The 16,009-nt window shown below is 32.7% G+C and overlaps 2 protein-coding genes across 5 annotated transcripts in view; both read left to right on the top strand.

Moving 5' to 3' along the window:
• Window positions 1–203: 203 nt before the first annotated feature.
• Window positions 204–6,593, top strand: LOC109595295 (polycomb protein Sfmbt). Of its 4 annotated transcripts, XR_002191291.2 has the most exons (11): window positions 210–334; window positions 589–800; window positions 2,331–2,574; window positions 2,636–2,842; window positions 3,422–3,636; window positions 3,695–4,213; window positions 4,270–4,981; window positions 5,222–5,565; window positions 5,623–5,787; window positions 5,843–6,066; window positions 6,131–6,593. XR_002191291.2 is itself a non-coding variant. In XM_020010627.2 (10 exons), exons 1-10 carry the CDS (start codon window positions 286–288, stop codon window positions 6,014–6,016), a joined length of 2,814 nt encoding a protein of 937 aa, XP_019866186.1. In that variant the 5' UTR covers window positions 204–285; the 3' UTR covers window positions 6,017–6,593. The 4 variants fall into 4 exon arrangements, 3 of the variants coding, with proteins under 3 accessions (XP_019866186.1, XP_019866185.1, XP_019866183.1); XM_020010627.2 differs by having other exon boundaries at window positions 204–334; window positions 616–800; window positions 5,843–6,593; XM_020010626.2 differs by having other exon boundaries at window positions 5,240–5,565; window positions 5,843–6,593.
• Window positions 6,594–8,599: 2,006 nt separating this feature from the next.
• LOC109595284 (transcription factor AP-4) overlaps window positions 8,600–16,009 on the top strand; it is a 51,136-nt gene continuing 43,726 nt past the window's right edge. Inside the window, exon 1 of the mRNA XM_020010605.2 lies at window positions 8,600–9,469. Within this exon, the coding sequence (XP_019866164.1) occupies window positions 9,387–9,469 (83 nt within the window). The 5' untranslated portion in view covers window positions 8,600–9,386. The remainder of the gene's footprint in view (window positions 9,470–16,009) is intronic.

Below are 16,009 nucleotides of genomic sequence, written 5' to 3'. Positions count from 1 at the left end.
TTGTTAAATGTTAGTTTGCAAGCATTAAATTAAAAGAACCAAAGTTTTACAGTTTATAAGCCATCAAAAATGAAATTTTATAAATTTGACAGTTTACGAGAATACTTACCAAGTGAATTGACAGGTAAGTATTACCTGCCGATTATTTTTGAATTTAGGGGATTTCGAACTAAGCGGTTAGTTTACGTTGGCAGCCTGTAAAGGCGATCGTGATGCTTTCTGCATTCCCAGGTTGATTTGATTGTTTTAGAAATAGGAAATAATTTTTTTTGCAAAAGAAAATGAATGTTAAATCCTAAGCCCGACCGCACACAATCACCAACCAACATGAACGGTCAGTATATGTGCAATAGCTGAGTAAAATACGTCGGTTTCTGATATTTAATTGTGTATGATGGTTTTATTGCATGGATATGTAATTATATATGCTGCCCTTTGTTGTAACTTACACGCAACTGACCCCGTAACTTTAACGTTACGTTTCAAGCTAGCCAATCGAAAACCGTGGTTATTTAATTTTTCCGCATTACCCCTGATTTGATTATGATTTAAATAAATGGTGGCAAAAATTTAATGGTCTTTTTGCAGTGTTCAACACTATGCCCACTGTTGCAGACATGGGCATGGTCTGGATGGGTTCCGGCCCAGCCACAAGTGACATACCCATGGGGATGATGGCTAATGATCATGGCGATATGATGCTAGACCATGAAAACATTTATTATACACCTTCGCATCACAGCATGTCTAGTCAGTCCATGGATGATATGAACACCATACACAGCAGCTCACATTTAACGGTAAGAAGAAATTGTTCACAAAAAATTAATAGATTGAGCATAAGAGCATATTTCCTGTTTTGAACACTAATTTGTCATGAGAAGGAAGCATTTATATAATTCCAAGGAATATGGCAACTAATCCTGATATATTTATCAATTATTGGGAAGTATGACTGACCCATAAACATTATGATTAGTATGTTTTAAAAGAATCTTTTTATCATTCATAAAATAGTCTTACATTATGAAAGGCAACTTAGTAATGTTTATTTCTATATGGATTTAATATTTTATATTATCAAAAACTTTGTTTATGATGCACAAGTTTTATCTTAATACATACATAAATATATAATTTATGTTGCAATAGTGTATTTTTCTTGATTCTCTTCTGTTTTTATTGGCAAAGATTTAGTATTTTAGACATCCATACTCATGTGATAAAATAAATGGAAAAAAGTTGTTTTATTTACATAGACTATTACACTGTTAGATATTAATTAATTGTCAACACAATTGTCATAGATACCTTAGATGCTATATTTTTGCTAATAAAAACACAACAGTCAAAAATAATACTGTTATGCTTTTAAAATTAGTAGTTTTATGTATTTTTTTATTTTAAATTTGGATGTCAAACATTAGTTTTGTTTAATTCATGGAAAGAAATCATTTATTTAATGATCTAGTTTTTTTAAGGACACATAATTTATGTATAAACCAAAAAATCAATGTGTATATTGTAATTATTAATTTACCACTTCCTACTGTCCATATTGATTCAAACCTTATTTATTGCACTGAGTTTTGCTTATTTAGTTTTGTTTCCTCGCATTTCTTTTTATTTAAAAATAGTTTGTTTTCAAGTGATTAATGTGACTTAAATCTTAATCTAATGACACTAAAATTTTCATTCCTTCTATTTGACTGGTTTGGTGAAACTTCACATGAGTCAGCACTTAATCTAACACAAGTTTATGCTGAATATTTTGTTGTTTTAATTGTTTAAAGATTAAGTATCATTTTTTTTCGTTTTTTGAAATTTTATATCTTCTTTTACGGAAATACATTTTCTAACTACCAACTGTTTTAAAACAGGAAATACTACACATTAAAGAGTTTTTATTTTACCTTTACAATTCAGGTTTTTAGTTTAAGTGATAAATATTTGTTCTGGGCACTTTAAGGAAATCTTTAAACATTCAATAAGCTTTTTGGGACACTATTAGCCACTATAAAATATTTTCAACATTGGCTGTTGCTCTACTTTTTGACGGACAAATATATTTTTATTTCTTTTACAAAAAATGTAAACACCCGAAATATCCAATATAAACCGTACTGGTTTATTAAATATACCTGGTGAAATATTATTTTACTGGTCTTCATAAGTATGAAGACCCTCAATTTTTTCCCACTATTGTAATAACAAATCTAAAATGAGTGTAAAAACATACATCTAGCATAACTATACAGACTAAACAAGAACAAAACGTAATAAAATTTGAAGAAAATCAGTTACAATTAATAGAAATAAAACTTTTGCAGGATTCAATGGAGAACTACGAAATGATGAACTTCATCGACATGAAGCACGAAAGCAGCGACTCGAACTTCGCCGAGGACGAAAACTCGCAGCCCGTCTACATGATAACGACGTCGACGCAGACGTTGCCATTTCCGACACGGAAAATCAAACCGGTCAAACATCCGGGACTGGTGCTCAAAACGCCGATCGCCTACCAAAGCAATACCGATCCCTCCGTTATACCGATACAAAAAGACGGAATCGGTAAGACAATTGTCAATTCAACTTTTCAAAGTGGACAACTGATCGAATCGAATTGTTACAGCCGTTTGCGAGAAATGCGGGGCGATAGGGGTGAAGCACGCCTTCTACACGCGGGAAAGACGGTTTTGCAGCATGGCCTGTGCAAGGGGCTACAGCGGCCTTATACCCGAACCGTTACCGCAATCGAATCAGAACACGCCCGACACCAAACAACACTTCGCCAAGTATCGTTTTACACAGAAAACGGAGGACGACTACACCGATGCTGGTAAGTAAATTGAATTTATGTGTTTTTCATACAACTTTACAGGAGGCACCATTTTTGAAATCTGATTGTTTTATGACAAAAATTTCAAATTATTAACGTATTTTTTAGATTTATTTTCGAAATATTTGTATTTTTTTTATAATCATGAAGACATACATTCTTCGTAAAGATGGTTCTTTTATCAACATTTTAAACCATGTATGCATTGCTATAAATATTTTAGGATAATATACTGTCTTTCTTCCATTTTCACTTGTTAAGGTCTTTAAAATCTGTATTTATAGAGGAGTTTACATCCGTTATTTTAAGATTATAAAAAATATTTTAACTATAATTTGAAGACATTACTATTTTTTTTTTTTATAAAATTTTACCATTGAAGTTAAAAAAAATCATTTCTTTACGTGTTCATGTAATATATTTTACTGAAACAAGATAATATACTTCCTTCATTTTCTGTATCTATTTTCTGTATTTTTAAGATATTTTAAGGGTTTCAGTAATTTATTTCATGTATTAAAAGTTAGTAAATATGTACAAATTTATATTTAATGTTTAAAAATTATTTTTAAATTGCAGAAGTTCAGGAACCCGTTCCTCAGTTGATCCCGCCTCCCGTCGATCCACCAGTCGATGATTCCTTGCCACTGATAAGGAGGAAATTGGCCGGATTGGCGAATTCCTTCGACTGGGACTCGCAACTGAACGATCAGTATTTCGTAGCAGCACCCGTCACGTGTTTTAAGCACGCACCCATGTCGGATATATGGGAGAACATCATGGTTGGAATGAAGGTGAATAATTTTTTTTATTATTTTTAAAATCGTTACATTTCTATGTTATTATTTCTAGGTGGAAGTAGAAAACACAGATTGCGACGACATTTCAGACACGTTTCCCGATTCATTTTGGGTGGCCACAGTCATGAAAATTGTCGGTTACAAAGCTCAGCTTCGGTACGAGGGTTTCGGTTCGAATGACTCGAAAGATTTCTGGGTGACATTGTGCTCTAATATGGTTCATCCAGTTGGGTGGTGCGCCACCAGGGGTAAACCGCTGATACCACCTAGAACGATTCAAGACAAGTACTCCGATTGGAAGGACTTTTTGAGGAAACGATTGACCGGTGCCAGGACGTTGCCGTCGAATTACAGCACGAAGGCCAGCGACAGTCAGCGGTCGAGGTTTGAGGTCGGGTTGAATCTGGAGGTGGTCGACAAGAATAGGATATCGCAGGTGAAGGTGGCAATCGTGCATAAAATCGTGGGGAAGAGGCTCAACGTCAAATATTTCGACCTGCCGCAGGACGATGCGGGTTTTTGGTGCCACGAGGATTCCCCTTTGTTGCATCCTGTTGGATGGGCGAAGAAAGTAAGTTTTTTTACGACAAAAAACTCATTTAATATAATTATATGAATGTGTTTTAGGTGGGTCATCACATCGTCGCTCCGGTCGAGTATATGGAACGCATCAACCAAGGTCTGTACGACGAGTACGACGCAACTGAGGAACTATTCACCCCATTCCAAGTGGGTTCAAGGGACCACGTAGCTGCAGCCGGCTTCTGCATAGGTATGAAACTCGAAGCAATCGATCCTCTAAACCTGTCATCCATCTGTGTGGCCACCGTCATGGACGTGTTGCGCTTCGGCTACATAATGATCCGCATCGACACCTACGATTCGGACGCAACTGGGGCGGACTGGTTCTGCTATCACGTCAAGTCGCCTTGCATCTTTCCGGTAGGTTTCTGCGAACGTTCCGGCATACCCCTCACACCGCCCATGGGCTATGGTCAGGCATTGTTCAATTGGACGCAGTATCTGCGCGACACGAACAACGAGGCGGCCGAACCGTCCTGCTTTAACAACTATGTGCCGCTGCATGGTTTCGTTGCCGGCATGAAGATCGAAGCTGCCGATTTAATGGATCCAAGGCTGGTGTGCGTTGCCACCGTGGCGAAGGTAGCCGGCAGGATACTGAAAGTGCACTTCGACGGATGGGAGGACGAGTACGACCAGTGGTTGGACTGCGAAAGTCCCGACATTTATCCGGTCGGCTGGTGTCAGAGTGTCGGACACAAGCTCGAGGGTCCGCCTGCCCAGCCCAAACCTTCATCACAGGTCAAGACGCCAAAAGGTTAGTTGGTTCACTTGTGGATTATTATTTGTTACCACATGTTTATATTTTTATGAATTTTTAAAATAATCGTTTCTAATTTAAATTTCTGCATAAGAAAGTTATTTAGTTTTCACTCAAAAATAAATATATGTTAATTCAAATTGAGACAATAATCATTGCAATCATTAAATTATCATCCATTCCATTTTGTACAAAACTCATCATTTCATCTTCATGTTATCCGACATTCCTCCAAAGCGAGTACTGTCTCTGTAGGCATCAAGAAGAAGGGAAAAAAGAAGAAAACCAAGGAGATGAAATCGACATCTTCGAACACGGTCATCAAGCTGATGAAGCCAGATGAATCGATCGCGGACCAGTCGGTGACCAACACGACAATCAGTTCGAGCAGCGGTGTCGGTGGTGGTGCGATGACGAGCGGGATGAGCGTGATCACGACGACCACCGAAGACGTGACGGTGAAGGAGGAGGCGAGCGACGACAACGCTGGACCGGAAACTGGTGAGGAACCCGCCGCACCTGTTCTCAATCAGCCTATCGCTTCTGATGTGGTCGATCCGCCACACGAAAGGAAAGTCAACGTATGTATTATTAACAACGAGATGCGAATAATTTTGTAAACGTTTGGTTGTTTTCAGACCAATGGTAACACTAGTACAAAATATATACCTCGATTAGTTGATACCTCAGGGGGGACCAACGAATCTGGCAAATTGGTTCCGGACGAGTGGAACGTTTTCGATGTTGCGCAATTTTTGAGGGTTAACGAGTGTGCGAATTACTGTGACGCCTTCACCAAACAGGTAAGACTCCTTTGCTAAGCATATTTATATTTACTAAAACGATTGTGGTTTTCAGAAGGTGGACGGGAAGTCATTGATGAATTTGAATAAGGAGGATATCTTGGAATATACGGGCGGAAAAGTTGGACCCTCATTAAAAATATATGATCTCATACAACAGTTGAAAATAAAAGTAAATCCCTCGCAACTGCGCCATATGAAAGTAAACAATATCAAAAAGTTTTTATAGTGCCTACAACCTTCAGATAACTTGAGTGCATGAGGCTCAACTCTCTAAAAGTTGGTAATGTATCTCAAGTAGTGATATTTAAGTTAATTCCTTTTTCTTCTGTTTTATATATAGTGTGTTTGAATATGTGTGTACCACCATGAAGGAGCACGTTCCTGATGCAAAGGTAGTGTATCTAGTGTTTGTACCTTCAATATCAGAGGAGCTAACAGTTTTTAATGTTGACGAATATGAATGCATCTTCAGTCGAGTTAGCAGTTGAAGTAAATATTCAACTGCCAACATATTTGTCATTTTGCATTCCTATTAGTTACCTTTGAAGGCCTCTACCACTTCTGTGGTGTAAATTAACATACATATACTTGCTTCGTAAATGGGCCCCTTCAAGGTGGTTCGCGAATATTCAATCACTCTGTAAATATAATATATTTATATTTTTGCGTGTGACTTTCATTTGTATTAATTTATATTATGAATCGCCTTTCTCGTATTGAATTAAAATGTAATCGGATACAAATAATTTGTATATTATTCCAGATCGAAATTATCAATAAAGTTATACAAAGTATTCAATTTCTACAGACATTTTAATTATTATTTATTTAGTTTTATACCCTTTGATTTAATATTAAATAAAATAATCTGTGTTTCTGAGTTAATATTCATGAATAAGAATATGTAATTTAATACTTCAATTTCAAAGAAAATGAGTAATTCATGTTGAATAATAATGGTAGGTACATCAGAAGCAAGTTAAAATACAATATTCAATAAGTCAATATTTTGAAGCTTGTGTATCATTTTAGTTTTTAAAATAAATATAGGACATAGTATGCATATTTCACAGTGTAAGTAATTTAGTTTAAAATTTAATATCACAACCATAATATTTGTAACCATGCCAATCAATTTCGTAAATATTAAATAATATTTAAGTAGTTTTAACTGATAATAAATAGTAATGAGATTTAAGTAACACTCCAATAATAATGTAATCAAAAACATCAGAAAGTTAGTTTAAATAATAAATCTGACAGCAAGTCGATATTTGTTTGAACTTATTTATTTACAGTTTCGTGTCAAATGAATAAAATAAATGTAAAACTAAACCAAAAGTTATTTTTGTATGTTTAAATTAAATCGTACACACTTTGTGTGTGATTTTGGTGTTATTTCCAAGTTGTATATCATAATTCAAATTATTTTTATATGGTATACTATGGTAATAATTCCTATTTTGTTGTCTCATAGAATATTGCTTTGTATTTTACTACATTATACAGTTTGATGGTTCTCAATATATTTTTTCCGACCGTGAAAACATAATTAAACACATTTTAGATTTATGTATTTCTTTAGGTTAATGAATTTATTTTTACTGTTATCCTAGATATAATTGAATTTGTTATTAATCTTTTTTTAATTTAAATTTCAGGCTTAATTCATAATTAGTACGGAATCAAATTAAATTGCATAAATATGAATCAGTTTCGAATATATTTAAAGTTAATTTCAACCCCGTGATTAAATAAAAAAATAAATTTTTAATTGTACTGTAAGTTGATTAAATTTATAAAATAATATTGGTTGTTCATTGTGATTACTGTACACAAATTTGTTTTTATTATACGTTTTAGAAAAAATGGTGTAATTTAGCTTAAAACTATTTAAAATGATATAATAATCAATCTTTATTCCCAAACATTAAATTTATACACAAAAATAATAATTACATATGTGTATATTATATATATAACATAAGTATTTTAGAAATTTAAGATTTATTTGTAAAGTATTATTAATATTTAATAATTAATTAAAGCACACTTGATACAAAAAAGGGTTGATAAAAGACACATTTCTTTTAAAACAATAGAATAACTGCTTTTTATTGATTTAACAAATGAATTCGTAAAAAGAATTTTATTTTTAATTTTTCCACAGAATTATTAACATGAATATTTTTTATGAAAATTTGATATATACCCATTTTAGGCGGTGGTGTGATAAGATTTTCTATAAAAAAATTGCTTCTATGATTTCTTCACTTTTCTTGCCTAAAAATTACTTGTAAGTTTTGGTTTTAGGCCAAAAAACGTTTTGTCTATAAGTACTTATTTTTATGCGTTACAATTGAAAAAGAAGTTTGTAAAAATTGGACAAAAAATACAAATTTTATGGGGTCGCTTTCAAATGGAATACGCTGTATATGAACTAATAAAATACTGAATGATCAAAGGTTGGATTTTGCTGAGAATAATAAATTACAAATCCAGTTATATTTAAAAATCTTTGGTCTTATTTGATTTGAACAAGTTTAATTTGTAGATAATTAGCAGTGTAATTAATTAACAATTAACGGCAATAACAAAGTTGTCGTCATTGTAAATATTATTATAATAATAATGAAATGAGACAATGGAATGTAATATTTTGGTTGGTTTTCAATTTTTTTTTATTTTTATAAGATAATATTTTTATATTTTAGTTGTTTTGTCATCAAAAATTGTATAACTTAGTTTTAAACAAAAGTATTTTACAAATCAATTTAAGTATTAGCAAAGATGCCATGGTTACCAGCCACTCATTAAAAAATTGCCTTGATAATACTGTATAAAAATATCAAAGGACCATTGAAAAAATACGCCGGATCAATAGGCCAGTTCATATTCTCACATAAAATGAGCCGGCAAAGACAAGTCGGGCGCCGGGGTTTTTCCAGTAGGAAAACAATATTGTCGGCATTTAGGCGGGCGTATAAATAATTAAAGCGTCCACGATCGGCAGCGAGGTACATGGTGGCTGGCATGAAGCGTTTGTAAACGTCGTTTGTACGCAACGATTGTAAAGTCCGTCGGGTAGGAGGGATGGACGGAGGCATTCATGTTCGGGAGTGCGCGGTTGTTGGCGGGAAGGACGCACATAGTAGGCTTAGGTCTATACTTGACGGGCGGGGCTACGCCGCCAGCTGGCAGACACCGATCGACCGCGTAACTCCGCGACGTAAACTAGTACCCGATGTATTTCGTTGATTTTCACGTTTCCGCGTGCCGTTTTGTGCGGACCGGCTCCTAATTTATTTATTTGTGGTGTATCGGTGCGTTTGCGGGCCGTAAGACGCGTGTGATTGTGAGTTGGAGGGTTTTCGTGTCGGGCGCACGAATCCGAGACTGGCGTCAACCGGGCCTCAGCTGTTTCCCGCCAAACGCCGCTACCAGAAAACCTCTGCGAGGCGTAGCGTATGTTGGCTGTGTGACCGCGCTCCGGCGTACTACTAGTGAATACACACCGAATTTGCCGTGCACATCCGATTTACGGGCGCAAAAAAAAAAACACAACACACACGTGACCGATTTTCGTTGTGAAGATTATGTCTGTTTATCTCGGCGACGAGAGAGTGGTGTTCGAGGAAAACGGTGACGAGAAGAAGGAGATCTTGGGAAATATAGCGAGGTAAGTGGCACGCACGACTTTTCCAACCCCTCTAATATGACGCACACATGATTTTGACGTTCGCCTATTTTGACTTGACGAAACGTCACACCGGCACACATGAAATACAATCCCGCCGTCCGTGCGGCGTCCGTCGCCACGGCGGTTTTTCGTCGCTGGCTTGCACCGGCTTCGTTCTCAGCTGTTGCCTCGCCATGTTGTATTTTGTGGCGTTGTTGATTTCCTGGCCGCGGTTTCGGCTGGGCCGTGAGTGCATGGCACTGTCGGACGGCATTTCGCTGGCGACGACGAAAATGCGGATCGACATTTTCGCGGTTTTCTGCGTGGTGCACTGGCGTGTCGGGCGGCGTGGTTGTTTATTGTTGTTAACCTACCCCACGTGAGGACTGATTCACTTTTTTGTTTAATGATGCACATATGTTTGATACTGTTTTTATTTATTTTGTTTATGGTTTTTTTGCCAACTTGTTGTTGTTGTTGCTACTATTTTGGAAAAAATTGCAATAAATAATTTTAAAAATTAAATTTTTGATATTCAATATTGACCATACTCCCCAATTATCTTATTAGTTACATTACTTGTTAAAAACTTGTTTACAATGTATTCGTGGTTTTGGCATTGTTATGTTACATTATATCTTATATTTACTAAAAAGGTATAGTTTCTGTTTAAACATGTGGTGTAAAGTTTCGGAATTTCCCATTAATATTCCCGGAACTGAGGCGTTTAGATAAATTGTTGAAGGCGCCAAATGCAAGCTTATCTCCTAAGACAAATGAAATTACTCTAGTATATATTATATTATCAGTATATTATTAAGTAAAATTAATAATGATATATAAATTACTGCAATTTATATACAGTCTGTACTGTAGAAAACTCACAAAATTCAAAAATAAAAAGTTATAATATAGTTCTATTATTTTTTGTAGCTTTCTGAAAATTGATAAATTAAAAATAAAGAATAAAAAAATATCTAATTTGATACAATATTCATCAACTTATGGGAAAATAAGTAAAAAAAATAATTGTTTTGTTAATATTTTTGTATATTTTCTGAAACCAATAATGGTTATGGTGTGGAATAATTAAAAGAAACGTTATTTTGAATAAATATGAATAACTTATATTTTTAAATAATCAAATATTAATTACTGAAAGATCATTGTTTTAAAAAATATTTAAAAAGCTAAAATAACAATTCCAAAAATAAAAATTTTAAAGAAAGAATTTTTTAAAGAATATCTTGATAATGTTCAATGTTCATAAAGTTATAGAAAAAATATTAAAAATCTCTAGAAATGAAAAAATTAAATTGACAGACTTTCTCAGAAAACTAAAAAATAATGATAATAGATCTATTATTCTTTTTTTGTACCTTCTGAAAAGTAATCTATAAAATAAAAATTAGAAATAATAAAAAATATTTAATTTTATACAATATTCAACAACTTTTGATAAAATATCATAAGGTTGTTTTATTAATGAACCAATAATGTTTATGAAAGAATAGTTAAAATAAACGATATTTTGAATAAATATAAACAATGTTATATTTTAAATAATTATTATAAATTACCGTAAGCTCATTGTTTTTGAAAAATATTTTCAAAGCTAAAATAACAATACAAAAAACGAAAATTTTGAACAAAGAATAACTTTCATAAAAATAATTAAAAAACTGTAAAATTAAAAAAAAAAATAAATAAATAAATTGGGAGTTTTTGTCGGATAGCTCAAAAATAGAAGGATATAATAGTTTATTATTAGTATTTTTTTTTTTTATATGCTTTGTGAAATGTTTTCGATAAAAAAAATAAGAAAATATCTAATTTCATACGATATTCATTCATATGTTAAAATAAGTAAAAAATTGGGAGAACTAAACAATTTCTTAATGTTTTATTTTTTTTATGGTCGAGTAGTTAAAAGAAGTGTTATTTTGAATAAATATAAATAAATAATCTAGAATGCACTTCACAAGGTCCCAGGAAAAATTAAAAAATATTTCCGAGTATTTGAGCTCTCTAATTATTATTTTAATGTGTTGAGTAACATGTCGACATTTCCAAAATGACTAACTGAGAAACTGACTCATTATCCCATATAATGAGTTGAGAACAATTATCTTATACCTACTTTAACGACATAAAACGTATAAATGTTACAGTAGGGATACTTTTTAAATTTATACGTTTTTAAGTATACTATTTAAATGAAATATATAATTTGTGTTTTTAATTATAATAATTTAAATGTGTGCGTCTAGTTGACTTCGTGAAATTATGAAACAGGAAAGTCTGAGATTTACAGTTTCCAAAAAACAAGGTTTTCGTTTTATAACCCCAATAAATCTGCTCAACTGTACCAGTTTCTTACTAATGCAATTAATTTTATTGTCAGTTTTATTGGTATTAGTATATTTTTACCACATGTTGTGTTAAGTTTCCAAATCCAATATTTCATTCATTCATTTCACGGTTATGGCACAGTGAAATGAATTTACTAATTAATTATTATTTTTTTTAATCTAGCTTATACGTGAAAAATAAATACATGAACGTTGCAATAGTAAGTAATACAGACTTTCACGCGATTTATTTAATAAAACAACTAGATTTGAACCGAAGTAAAAAATCCAGTTTCTCCACACACTGAACTTTGTCATTTGCATACTACGAACAACATTGAACAACATCAGCCCCACCAAACTAATAATACATAATAATCAACATCGCGGTCTAATGGTCTCGCGCATTCCAACAAACATGGAACATGGAAAGAAGTGCAATCGCCACGGAAATAGTTTGTCCCGCAAGGCCGTCGAAGGTGATTGTTGTAATTATTAGTTTATTTATAGTATGCGCCCCGATGGGTGAGTCACACGACGCCGCCGCTGCAACCGATTGAACGTTGTGCGTGTCGTGTGCGGCCACGACCGTTTAAACATTTTAGCAAATTGTTTTTATGGATTTGAAATTTTCCCCGATCGGGCTCAAATTTATTATGGATCAGCTGTACGGTGGTCCCCGACTGTCTATTGATTTTTTCGCGACACAATGCATATGCGGTGTGTGCCGAACGTGTGTATGTGTGTGTGTGTGTGCGTTTGACTGTGGGAACTCTTGTTTTATTAAATTAATGCGTCGTATGTTTATTCATAAAATCCGATTCACGTTTAATTATTCAATCGTTTTAATGAGATAATGTGTTGCACAATGTTAATTGGCGTTTTTTTTTATGGTCTCCGTTAATAATTTTAATGAGGATTGTTATCATTTTGTTTTTGTTTGGATCGACAGTTTAAACAACAGTTTTAAAAATTGCAAGATTACTCTGCAGGACAAATCATAGTTGTCAAAATTAAAATTTTGAAAGAATCAATTAGAAAAAATTGATTTCTTTTTAATATTTATAAAAATTTATTCGATTTTTTTATAAATATGGATTTTTTTAAAACTTTGTCGGATCTAGATATTTTATATTTCTTTTAATTAGTAATAGTAACAAAATCTTAATTATTAGACTATATAGAACACAAAAAAAATGTTCATAACATAATATTCTTTTTGTTGATTTTTTACAATCATAATTTGTATTGTTACTAATAAAATTGAACATAATTTGTAATAAATTAAACTTTAAAACTATTTAAGTTATCTTCTACCTTCCTTTTTATATTTAATATCTTTAAAATTCTCAAAAGAGTATTTTTAAGTACCATAAAGGTTGATAATTTACTTGATTATTATCAATTTTGATAATCTGGTAATTGTTCAATTTTTATTACAAATATAAATTGTTTTTAAATTTTGTCAGACAGACATATTTTTCTTTAGAGCTGGAACTAAAATAATCATAATACACGATGTAGAACACAAAAAATGTCGTTTTTGTTGATATTTTATAATTGTATTGTTATTAATAAAATTGAACATAATTTGTAATAAATAAAACTTTATAGCTATTTAAGTTATCTTATATGCTATACCTTCCTTTATATATTTAATATCTTTAAAATGTTCAAAATAGTATTTTTAAGTACCTTAAAGGTTGATAATCAACTTGATTATTATCAATTTTGATAATTAATCTGATAATTGTTCAATTTTTATTACAAACATAGATTTTTTTAAATTTTGTCAGACCTAGATATATTTTTTCTTTAGAGTAAGTACTAAAAAAATCGTAATATACGATGTGGAGCACAAAAAAATGTTCATAATGTTGTTTTTGTTGATTTTTTACAATCATAATTTGTATTGTTTTTAATAAAATTGTACATAATTTGTAATAAAAAAAACTTTAAAGCTATTTAAGTTATCTTCTATGCTATACCTTTCTTTTTATATTTAATATCTTTAAAATGCTCAAAATAATATTTTTAAGTACCTTAAAGGTTGATAATCTACTTGATTATTATCAATTTTGATAATTAGTCTGGTAATTGTTCAATTTTTATTACAAATATAGATTTTTTTTAAATTTTGTCAGACCTAGATATTTTTTTTCTTTAGAACAAGTACTAAAAAAATCGTAATAAACGATGTAGAACACAAAAAAAATGTTCATAACATTGTTTTTGTGGATTTTTTACAATAACAATTTGTATTGTTTTTAATAAAATTGTACATAATTTGTAATAAAAAAAACTTTAGAACTGTTTAAGTTATATTTTATATTATACCTTCCTTTTTATATTTAATATAAATTGATAATTATCAATTTTGAATCTTATAATTGTACAATTTTTGTTACAAATATAGAATATTTTAAAGTCTGTTAGTCCTAAATATTTTCATTTTCTGTGGAACGAGTGCCAACAAAATCAAAATACACGATTTAGACATTAAATTATTTTTATTATCTTATAATTAATCTGGTAATTGTTCGATTTTTAATAAAAGTAAAGATTTTTTTTAATTCCCACAGAACAAGATATATATTTTTTATTTAAAGTAAGTACTAACAAAATCACAATACACTTTTTACACGAAAAGTATCTTAAAATTATTTTATTTTTATCTATAATCATCAGAATAATTTTCAAATTTTGGTGTCTATTCAATATATTTCTTTTAAATATAGGATTTATTTAATCCCGAAAGTAACTAAACATTTTAATTTTCTTGATCCAATACAATTTTGGCATGTGAACATAAATCCTTTGTGCAATGTTATTTAATTCTGGATAGGATTGTGAAAACCAAGCGGCAGGAATTACGGGGATAACCGGAAGCGCGGTTAGCAATTAACGTCTTATTTTCGGCCGTCTAATTGGTACGAAAACTACGAGGTGAAACGCGACCGCGGGCTTTTCACGGCTACCACACGTTTCGTCCCTACACAACGTGTAAATTCATTAGTCCGCCCTCTATTTTCATTAATTAAATTCGAAGTCACGACGTTGTGCACCGTCGTGGCAATACCACGAAACATGATTAACGAATTAAAAATGACCGAGTAGTGGTGTACGTCGATGAATCACCGACGTATTTATAGACATGTGCGCCCCGTTACTATTTTTAACGCGGCGCTGGCTTGTTTTCGTTTTTAAAATCGGTCGGGACGGTGTCACTGGAATTTTTCCTCAATTTAAACGGAACAGCTGTTCCGCACGCAGCCGTTTCATTTATCAAATGAACTCCTTTTGTAATTCGCACATGAATCACGACGTGCTAACTGTTAATTGAACGATTCACTGCGATTTTAAAACGATGTGTTAACGTTTGCGGAGACAATTGCTAATTTTTTTTCAAACAACACGCGTTTAATACATCAGGTCATGGAAGCCTCCAGAACCGGAGAGGGTCCGCTTTTTTCAGTATTCCATATCGAACGTCTTTTGTGCGATGGCCCCCGATAAGATGGCAATCTAAGACCCCTCCGGTTCAAGGAACCGCACCTGCCCTCAGGGGGATCTATGTCGTGACGATCTCCCCCTTATTAGGACCGGAAGTCGAGGGGTTAATTTCGCGAGAGGAACGAAACCGGTTCGTCGGACATAATGCGAACACCTGCGAATTTTTCTTTTTCCTACTGCTTGGCAAAGCAATGCGAGTTTTCCGCTTCGGGGTCAAGAGAACGGGTTGAGTGTCTGCCGCGTGCGTAATTTAGGCATTAGATGCGTCTCGACGAGGGGGAATTAAATGTGTGGACGCGGAGCAATGGCGATCCTTAACCTATCCCAGTTGATTCCGCGTTGGCAGTCACAGTCAGATGGCACACACTCGCTAGCGCATTTTCAATATGTGGTCTCGGGGAAAACGCAGACTGCATTTGCATATTGTTGGGTTAGACTCGAGAAACTGCTGAGAAGTCGATAATTATATAGATGATGATTACTGTTAATGTCTTGATAATTATTATCTCAATCTTCTGGATAATCATTAATAATTATTTGGAAAATTATAAAAATTTGATAAATGTTCATGTTTTATTGAAAATAATGGAATATTTAAAGCCCCTCTAGAACCAAACTTATACATCTTCTGATAAAGTACTATCAAAATAATCCTTCGTAGGTAAAAAAATAGTTC

The sequence above is a fragment of the Aethina tumida genome, chromosome 7 (genome assembly GCF_024364675.1).
Source record: "Aethina tumida isolate Nest 87 chromosome 7, icAetTumi1.1, whole genome shotgun sequence".
NCBI lineage: Eukaryota > Metazoa > Arthropoda > Insecta > Coleoptera > Nitidulidae > Aethina > Aethina tumida.
Note: the sequence above shows the minus strand (reverse complement) of the source record. Positions and strands in the feature narration are given on the sequence as shown.